The following is a 10702-nucleotide window of genomic DNA, read 5'->3' as shown; positions in this document are numbered from 1 at the left end:
TAAGTATTAGATATGTACATATCATGAAATAAAGTGATAGGTATGTAAAACCCCTACTTTTTCACACTTACCCAATCGTATTCAGTCTCCGATTCTTGCAAGAATTCTCCATGAACTGCCTTCAGAATCTTCCCAAGTAAGTGATCTATCTCCTTCTCTCCCTACTTTTGCAAATTCTCACTATGACAATAAACATATCTTTGCCTCAAGATCATTGGCGTCTCCCCTGTCGAGAACGAAGTGGTGTTACTCGAGAAGAACTCCGCCGTCGAGATTGGTAGGGTTGGTTAGTTATTTGGTTGTTTTATGTTCTTTTCCCTCGAGTGACTTGAGAGATTTGGTGTGGATTTGATCGTCCTTTTCCTTTCATTTTGGGTGCAGGAAATGAATCGATCAAATCTTCGGGTTCCATCCCATCTCCGCGTTAATGTCGCCACGAATGTAAGTCACTAAGTTCAGTTTGTTGGAAAGGGTTTTTCAGTTTATATAACTCGCGTCAACTACCACCCTACTTCTCCATCCTTTAATCATTGATCTACTCCGTAATCAATGCAAAATGGCTACGGTTTACAGTATTTGGATCCTTTTTGTTTATTCGTGCTTTCCTTGTTTTTCAATAACGGGCTTTAGTTTAATTTGATTATATGGCTTTGCCGATATACTTGTGTCTTATATTTTAGAAGATGTCGGAAGTTGTGTCACAGTAAAAAGAATGCAATACTTGAGAAATGACAATAGGTCAGTGTTGTGAATCGTCTAGACATATCCACCCAATTCCCATGCTGGGTAGACAAGTTTGCAACCTTCTTCTTCCTTTATCCCAAACATGAAATTTTCTGTGGAGACCAAAAAAGAAAAAGAAAAATCCTCTTGTCCTAGAATTATATTATGAGAACGTAATGAAGGTAAATTCTCGAAAATAACATGTTGGCAATAACTATTTTACTCAGAGACAATCCAAACTTCTAAATTTGACCTTTTGGTAACATCCATTTTCACAAAAGTTCAAAAAATAGAAGGGCGTGATAGAGGGGCCATCACATTTCTTAATTTTTAACAGGATACCAAATATTGAAGCTCATAATATTAACATGTCATTTAATCTGATAAATTATGAGATATAGAAAGCACACCCAAATAGAGGCTATGGCATGCTTCTTTTTCACATCAAGAGAACTTTAGCATAATGACAAAATCTATTTATTTAATAGCTCTTGTATGAAAGCTATTCGGAGTAAATAGCATCATCACCAAATTGAATAAGAATGTGATGGGTTTCGTAGCCCAAAGTTTGGTCCAAGTTATAGAAGCCAAGTTTTGGATGATAAATTGACTTGAATTGCTAGACTGACTCAACAAGAGTGAGCTACTAGCATAAATCGAGTTGGACCACCCTTGGCTTGCTAGCCTAGGATTCTCTCCTACAAATTCAACACGGTGGTTGGTTTTGAGTCAACACTCCATGGGCTGCTGGCTGCGAATTCTCTATGGCTTATGTTTAGTGACTATTATGTGCCATTGGCTAAGGTTTGTGCTAACTTTATGTTGTCAACCATGAGTGGTGCTAACTCAAGTTGCCACCCATAGGCTGATCATCCATATATTGGCATCCATGGGTGGTTGTTGGTTATTAGCTTGACGAGGGACTATTCAATAATTGGTACGAGTGTTAAGCATTCATAGAGAGCATAGAATAACCAAGTAAAATAGAGTAAAGAAAATACATTGCATTGTTGAAAGATATTAGTTTGACTTCAATAAAGGCTTCTCGTTGCCAACACAAAGCTTAAAGACAACAAAATTTGCCCACCTTGTGACATCCACTATAATTGCTCAGTTTTTAGTTCACCTGGATTGCCTGATCCTCCTAAAAAGCCATCCATTAGCTGCTCTATTCACTTGGCCAGAATTGTGTAGAATCACAACTTGAAAATGTAAAGGAACGAAGTCAAATATAACTCAATGGTGGAAATAATCATAACATAATATAATAAGCACTTGGGTTAGCTTATATGAAAGATGCCATCATTCAATAAAACACATCATTCATCAAGACAACCAAGTTCAACTTGCTAGATTTCACTAACCAAGTACTGCTAATTGAAGCCTGACAATCTAATATTGTCCATCGAAAGCTCGCCAATCTATCCCAAAGAATACCCCCACTCAGTCCCTCAGACCACTTACTATTAAATGACCTATCAACAAAGCCATTCCATGAAGGCGTCTTAGTCAAAGTCACTTGGGCTATACAACCATAAGTGTTTCATAAGATCATGCGGACCATCACTGTCCAAGTCAAGTCACCTCTTGACTATCATCCCCATCTCTCAAAAGCTTTTCATTTGATTTGGGTATTAGATCTTAACGGGAAAGTTAACTTGATTTTCCACTTAAAATTTTTTTAAGAAGAAGCTTTCTTATAGTTTGAGCATCATATCATGAAAAGATCAGGAGTTTGTATTTATTGAAATTTAAAAGTTTGACTTTTTTCATGGAAATTGTTGAAAATGGTGATTCTTAGATCATACCGTTGAGATAAAAAAGGTTGTTGCCAGGACCTCATAGGTGTGATTGGATCATCAGGTAGTCATCATAAACAAGGAAGATCAAGGCTTTAGGAGTTGGATCTTTGGATCAAAATCTTGATTATACAACAACAACCACCTCAACCCTTATATCCCACTATATGAGGTTGGCTATATGAATTATTTTTCTCCATTGTGTTCTGTTAAGAGTCAAATTCTCGTTTAAATCTATTAAGAAAAATGTCATTTATGATATTTTTTAACCAAGTCTTTTTAGGTCTACTTCTACCTTTTTTAATATAGGCTAAATCTAATTCATCTACCCTCCTAACCAGGTCATCAGAGGGCTGATGTTTTATATGACCAAACCATCTAAGGCGGCTCTCTCTAATCTAGAAAGATCATCAGCAAAAAGCATACATACTTTAGGTTACATCCTCTTGCAAATGTCTAGAAAGATCATCCATGCTAAACCAAAAAGAGATGGGCTTAAAGATGATCCATGATGTAATCCAACTGAAATATGAAAATACTTGGTCAAACCACCTTGTGTTTGAATACAAGTAATAACTAATGCATACATATCCTTAATGACTTGAATGTAAACATTATTAATCCATTTCTTTTCTATAACTCTCCATAGTACTCTTGGAACTTTATCATATGCTTTCTCTAAATCAATAAATATCATATGTAGATCCTCCTCATTCTCTCTATACTTCTCCATCAAACCTCTTAATAAATGTATAGTTTCCATTATAAATCTTCCCGGCATAAACCCAAATTGATTTTGAGAAACATTAGTATCACGTCGTAACCTATGCTCACTAACTCTGCCCCATAGTTTTAAAGTATGACACATTAACTTAATTCCTCTATAATTTACACACTGTTGTGTATCATCTTTATTCTTAAAAATAGGAATTAGCATACTCCTCCACTCATCTGACATCTTTTTAGTCTTCAAAATCTTGATTATAGTCGGATAAAAATGCATTTTGAATTTCAAAACTTATTTTAGATATGTTTGTATTTGAAGTTAAATTCTGATTAGGATAAATGCTGTTAGAATTTTATCTTTTACCTTAAAGTTATTTTATTTGTTGTTATAGATAGGGTTCTCTCTTTTTTGCAGAGTTTGTTTAGGATTGAATGTGACTTATCTCTTTTGTTATATCGACGACATAGGGTGACGACTCTTAATGATTATTGAAAGCCACATGTAATGATAATTGATTAATTAAATAAGTGATAATTAATATGACTGATGATCAATTAAGCAGCAGTTGGAGTAAAGATGTTAAAAATATCATATTAAAGCTGAAAGTCATTCCTTGCTTTTCTATACTCATGATGATATTCACTTGATAGTACATTAAATTGATTGATAATACTTAAACTGATTGACAAACTTATATCTTATTTTGACATTAATATTGATATAACATAGTATAACATACTGATATGATTTATTAAATGATTTTATAGTTGATAGATCTCTTTTGACTTTACTGATCATATTAATTTTATTATTCACTTTTGAGATTTTTATTGCTACTATTAAGTTATGATTGATATTGACTAACATATATATTGATTCTTTTGCCTTGTATTGAAAGCAGTGATAGAATGTTTGTTACTTTGCTTGGCTTTTTATGCTCATTATGTAGTTTTAAAAGGTTTCAGGTAAGGAGCCTATAGCTTGAGGTTGTGTACTGATGCAAGGATAGTTTTTTTTTGTCAGAGTTTGGTTTATGTATATTTTGTAGTAAGTGTGGCTATTATATATTTTGTTTTGGACTCTGGTTGTAGATTGTAATTATTAACAATAGTAATGTGAATTATGTTTTTCATTTTTTATTGATTTTCTTTAATGTAATTAATTAGCTCTGGATGTCTATATTGATCTGGTTAATAAATAAATGAATATTAGTTATATAAAAAAGAGAGATTAGAGCAGATGTTCTTCCTTTTAGATCTTGGGACGTGACAAGTCAAATCTAATACATATACTTTTCTAATCTGGTCATGGGAAGGCCGCCGTCTTATGTGACCAAACCATCTAAGACGACTCTTTCTAATCTTATCTTCCACTGGAGCTACTCCAACTTTTTCACGTATATGCTCATTTCGTATCTTGTCTCTAAGAGTAAAGCTACTCATCCACTTGAGCATCCTCATCTCTGTAACACTTAACTTAATATTATGCTTCTCTTTTAATGGCCAACATTCGACACCATAAAGTAATGCATGTCTAACTATCATCTTATAGAATTTTCCCTTAAGTTTGAGAGGGACTTTTCTATCACACAACAAGCTCGATGCATTCCTCCACTTCAACCTTCCAATTTGAATTCTACTAATAATAGCTCCATTTATTTCACCATCGCTCTGAACAATAAACCCAATATATCTAAAACGTGTACTCTTATTAATGACTTGATCACGCAAAGTCACAATCCCCCCCCAACTATATCTATTATTACTAAAATTACACTCTATGTATTCAATTTTAGATTTACTCAAACAAATGCCTTTAGACTCTAAGGTTGATCTCCATAATTGAAGTTTACCTTCAATTCCCTCTCTGATCTTATCAGCAAGAAGAGTATCTTCAGCAAAAAGCATATACCAGGGTATAATCTATTGCAAATGTCTAGTGAGAACATCCATGACTAAGCCAAAAAGATATGGGCTTAAGGCTTATCCTTGAGGTAATCCAACTGAAATAGGAAAATACTTGGTCAAACCACCTTGTGTTTGAACACAAGTAATAGCTCCTGCACACATATCCTTACTGACTTGAATATTGCATTATTAACCCCTTTCTTATGTGGTCATCTCCATAGAACTTCTCTTGAAACTTTATCATATGCTTTCACTAAATCAATAAAAATCATATGTAGATCCTCCTTATTCTCTCTATATTTCTCCATGAAACCTCCAATAAATGTATATATTCCATGGTAGACCTACCTGACATGAATCCAAATTGATTTTGAGAAACATTAGTGTCACGCTGCAACAACATATGAAAACTTGGCGTAGATGCACGATAATAATCATGAGGGCGAACCAAGAGTGTAGGGATTTATGCCGCGTTTGAGACAATTAAACTCAGGAGAGAAGCTAGAGAGTTGTTGTAAATGAAGCGTGAGTTGCACGAGTAAAGTAGATGTAGTCTTACACTGAAACCTCCATGAGTAGGACGACTGCTGGTCCAAGCAAGGGACCCATGCGGGAGAGCTCATAACAGACAACTGGACTGAGCAAGGGGGATCTGTGTTGGTGGGGCAAGCATGGGGGCAAGAGAATAATGCAAGGATGAGTAAAACTACTGATGCATCATCTTACGGACAAACAAGTTGGGTAAATAATCATAAATTCTCTCTTAGTAACTTCATCAATTCACTAACCCTGAGCAAATGCACAACCTGAGTTGGGCAAATGAGCTCACACATAACAACACACATCCACCCATATGCATCCCTCCATACCAAAATGGTTTTTATATTTGCTATACATCTTAATGAAAATACATCTCTCACGCATAGTTATTGGGGAGGTTGACACGTGTAGTGACTTGTTAGTCCCCATAGGGAATCAGCCACTAGTAATGGCCTTACCATTTACACTAACAATCAGGGGTTAAACTTTTGTATATCTTGATAACTTGCACATTAAATGTGATCAATGTCTCTTACAATTACAATGTTAAAATTAGTGTCATAACGAGTTCACAAACCCCAAAAACACAAATTGAGCGATCCCTCATGAAATCCTTACTAGTTTGATTGCTAATTTTATCATATGAAAGGACATGCCCTAATGACCTTAATATCCCTTCTAGTAATTCATAATAAACATCCAACAATCATCTTATACAACCACACACAAGCGTACAATGCAAATAACATTTGATTATATGGATCATGCATACATCACGCATACAAATGCAATCCATTGCAAAGATTAATAAGTTAGTTAAAAATTATCAAAGTTGCAAACAAAATGAGCTAAGCCGAGCTTTGGCATGTTCGAGCTCTTTTCCCGAGAACGTGTTAAAGCTCGGCTCATTATAATTTTAGCTTCTTTGGTGCCTATTCGAGCTCGTTTAAAAATCTCTTGTTTGAGCTCAGCTCGTGTTCGGGTTTGAGCTCAACTAATTTTAGGCTTGTCGAGCCTCCTATCGAGCGGCTCATTTAACGAGCCGAGTCAGCTCACTAACAATTAACAAAATAATATTATTTTTTAAATTGAGCTTAGCAGCTCGCTGACCATCCGCCCCGATTGGCTAGCCTGTATGCCAGACGGAAGAAAATTTCTTGACGCCGACTCGACCCATCCTATCCGCCAACTTTCAAACGCATTCCGAGTATGTTTCATTATATAGAGAAAAATCATCTTTGCATTTCACGGTGTGGGACTAAACCAACCTTTTTTTTTGAGCAAGTGGGCGAGATTGGTAGAGAGAGAGTCGGGCGGGAGAGCGGAAACGGACTAAACCATGGAATTATATATATATATATATATATATATTTGTGAAATTAGTAAAAATAAATTATTAAATTAGTAAAATTTAGGAAATGTTTTTTTTTTTTTTGTATTTTTAAAAGATAAAAGTTAAAAAAATAATTAAATTAGTAAAATTAAATTCGTAAATTTTATCGAACTCTAATCAAGCTAATTAGTCGAGCTCTAATCGAGCTTCTTAACGAGCTTGTTCACGAGCTCTAAATGATATTGTTCGTGATTATAAAAGAGTCGAATGCCAAGTTGTTCAAGCTTGTTTATTTAGCTATCAAGTATTTATCAAAAGTGTTCAAGCTCGTTCATTTGACTTATCAAACAAGCATAAACGAGCTCTTATCGAGCCGAGCCACGAGTAATTCGTTGAATGCTCAGATCATTTGCAGCCCTAAAAATTATGCATTTACAATTAAATCATTTGTGCACATGATCAATTCTATCCAATCAATGCAACCAACATATAAGATAGTAATTGCAACCAACATGTAAGATATTCATTGAATATGTTGTGCATCAGGTTTGGAATCCAATGACAGTTGAATTATCAAAAGTTATTTGCATCTAAAAAAAATTTTCACTGAAAAAATTTTGCAAATCTTATGAATGCAAAATAAAAAATTTTAAAAATTGTAAATTATGTATAAAGGACAGATTTTTGGCAAATTAATTTTCATGTTAAAATCCATCTAGTGGCAATCAAAAGAAATCTTAAATTTTAGGGATTTTGCAAATATGCCTATTCTAGTAGGATGCTTCAATAAGTAATTTTTGCCAGTTGGGCCCCATACACCCAATGATCTTGCTTTCTTTCCTTCATCTTCTGCTGCCACCTTATTTGATTTGTGGGAACCGTATTGTCTTCTGTTCAATTCATGCTATTGTAATTATTATTTTACCTACTCTTATATCCTAGATATTATAATTATCCTGAAATTATTATTCCTTGATTTTTATATATTTTCTATTAGAAACTTTGTTAGGATTGTATAAGTATTAAGCAATTGTTATAAGAGAGAGAAAATGATCAAAATGGTCCCTTTGAAGGACCAAAATTGTCCCAACTTTATTAAATGATCATTTTGGCCCCTCAATTCTTTAAAAATGAATCAAAATGATCTCATGGTGGGACTATTGTGATTTCTCCTTAAGCAGTTGAGGGACCAAAATAATCATTTAATATAGTTGGTTACTATTTTGATCTTTCATAAAGAGTCAATGTACCATTTTGATCGTTCTCTCTTAGAAAAAAATACATAACCAATTTTCTCTAATTTTTATCAATTGGGATATTTAGCGCCTAATTATTCATTAATTAAATAAATGTTATAATTATCTTATTAACACACAAAATGAGGATATAAAAAAAGTGGTTAATTTCTCCTTGTTAGCTGGAGGTGCTGATGAATTTCTTGTGTAGGAGGATATCATTGCAGGGATTGTGCTACTGTTTTTTATTGGTACACAATGGGTAACATAAGTGCGCCAGTAATTTTGATATTTTGTTTTTGATATACCGAGTTTGGTAGGCAATCTCTGTTTTTTAGCTTAAGATATCTGTCATGTGGAGAAGATAATTCACAACATAAGCTTGAATTTTAATTCTATTTGAGCTGGCAAGGATGGAGATATCGGAGGGTATTTGAATGTCATTGAAGGAGTTGAGTTAATTCTACAATAGTGGTGTTAACCAGTTGTTAAAGAGGTTGTTCCTCCATTTAGACACTAATATTCATGATGACAGGAGTGAAGTTTGTTAGGGTAGCCAGAAGTCTTAAGGGAGTGGAACATTTTTTTTCCACTTAAATTTTGTGAAAAAGAGTTTCTTATTCATTTTATTGATTGTTAAAATTGTGTCTGAGGTTTTATTTTTACATTATCCTGCAAATTTGTAAGCATAACAAGTTTTGGGCTTTTGTAATATGGATATTAGTTTAGGCTTGTATAGTTCTCCCTGGGACCCTGTGAGAGATTGAACAAATATTTTGTGCTCTTCTGATGATAATAGCTAATAATACCATTTCACAGTCATATTCAGGTTCTGCTCAGAGCAGCGAGAAGGGTGGTGTTGATTTGCAAGAAGAGAAATCTGAAGTATATAGTAGTAACATGACTCAAGCTATGGGTGCAGGTGAATCTGATAATGTTTGCTATTTTTTCTTTGATTTGATTCGAATTATTTTTGTGTTTCGTAGTGCTTTTTTGTGTCGAATATATTAATTCTATTTTATACTGCTGTTAGGCCGCTTATCTTCTAATATATCTTGCTGGCAAAAAATGTGTTTCAGTGCTAACCTATAGGCATGAACTTGGAATGAACTACAACTTTATTCGCCCAGACTTAATTGTTGGTTCTTGCCTACAGGTGCTCCAACTGCGCATTAGTGGTTGAATGCTTCTCTTACCTCCTTTACTTCCCTTGAATCATATGCTGTACTATTGCAGACTCCATCGGATGTGGACAAGCTTATCAAAATTGGAGTTAGAACCATATTTTGCTTGCAGCAGAACTCAGATTTGGAGTATCCTGACTTGTTCTTCATTATCTAAAGCTTATCTATGCATCAGAAATTTTTATAAAATTTACCTTTTAAGCTTCCATAATATTTTCTTAAAGCATAGTACATCCGAGACATTTCTCCATTTTAACCACTCTATAGCATTCCAAAATATATATTCTCTTCTACATTCCTATTCTTTTGTAGAATATATCGAAATGCTTAAGGCAATCACAGCCGTGGTGATGTGACTCTTATTATTAATTTTGCACTCGCCAAAATTGTATAACATATACGTTTATTTTATATTGTAGTACACCATTTTGATATTATTCTCCTCAGCATTCTTCGACTGCAGGATATAGTTACTACTTGATTTGAATGGTTGATTTCCTTACTAAGATCTCCAGATATTTTGGAGTTGATATCCAAGCGATTGAAGATTATGCTGAGAAATGTGAGAATATTGAACATGTTCGTGCAGAAATTAGGTAAAATATTTTGCTTTTTTGATTTTAAAGATTTTGTTATTCTAGTAACTTCTCAAACCATTGCTGTATTTTTTGAACAATGTCTTTATCATACATTTTATAGTTTTTCAAATTATAATTTATAAATTATCTACACAGTTGATTACTTTCACTTATGTATACCGGGAGACTACAATGATGTAGGACATTTTCGTATTTAGGATTTCTTATTGCGAATCTATGTTGAAATACTCAAATTTATGCATAAACATTCAATTGTCCATTAATAAGTAAATTTTTTCTTTTTAAGGAAAAAAAAAGATTAATTCGACACTAGGCCTGTTAATATTTGACTCGACCCGAACCCGACCCGAAAATTTCGGGTTTGGGTCAACCCGAACCCGAACCGGGTCGGGTTCGGGTTAGGGATTTCAACCCGTTTGTAAAACCGGGTCGGGTTGACCCGAAAACCCGAAATCAACTCGGTTTGACCCATTTTTAATTAATTTAGGAGGGTTTTAATGGATTTTTATGAAATAAGTAAATGATATTTCAAAAAATTATTAACATTATTGCCCAAATTAAATTAATCTTGATTTATTTTAAATTAATTGAAGTAAATCTTACCTTAATTTGATTTAGATTTAAATAAATTGAATTAAATAAAAAAAATGTCGTT

The 10702-nt window shown here is 33.8% G+C and overlaps 1 protein-coding gene across 1 annotated transcript; it reads left to right on the top strand.

Annotated features, from left to right (window-relative positions):
- Positions 1–10099, top strand: LOC110108527 (phosphoglucan phosphatase DSP4, amyloplastic-like). The gene is made up of 7 exons (XM_020839203.2): positions 1–136; positions 211–277; positions 382–441; positions 9084–9186; positions 9344–9420; positions 9501–9577; positions 9964–10099. Exons 1-7 carry the CDS (start codon positions 111–113, stop codon positions 10046–10048), a joined length of 495 nt encoding a protein of 164 aa, XP_020694862.1. The 5' UTR covers positions 1–110; the 3' UTR covers positions 10049–10099.
- The last annotated feature ends 603 nt before the right edge of the window (positions 10100–10702 follow it).

Source organism: Dendrobium catenatum, unplaced genomic scaffold (assembly GCF_001605985.2).
Source record: "Dendrobium catenatum unplaced genomic scaffold, ASM160598v2 fragScaff_scaffold_1163, whole genome shotgun sequence".
Lineage (NCBI taxonomy): Eukaryota > Viridiplantae > Streptophyta > Magnoliopsida > Asparagales > Orchidaceae > Dendrobium > Dendrobium catenatum.
The sequence above is the reverse complement of the archived record's forward strand: the minus strand, read 5'-3'. Positions and strand labels throughout refer to the sequence as shown.

What these genes read in the sequence shown, in the direction of transcription:
- LOC110108527 (XM_020839203.2), top strand. Translation starts at nt 111, where the DNA reads ATGAACTGCCTTCAGAATCTTCCCAA. An exon ending in GAACTCCGCCGTCGAGATTG is followed by an intron (nt 278 to 381) that starts GTAGGGTTGGTT and finishes TTTTGGGTGCAG; the next exon opens with GAAATGAATCGATCAAATCT. An exon ending in GCGTTAATGTCGCCACGAAT is followed by an intron (nt 442 to 9,083) that starts GTAAGTCACTAA and finishes ACCATTTCACAG; the next exon opens with TCATATTCAGGTTCTGCTCA.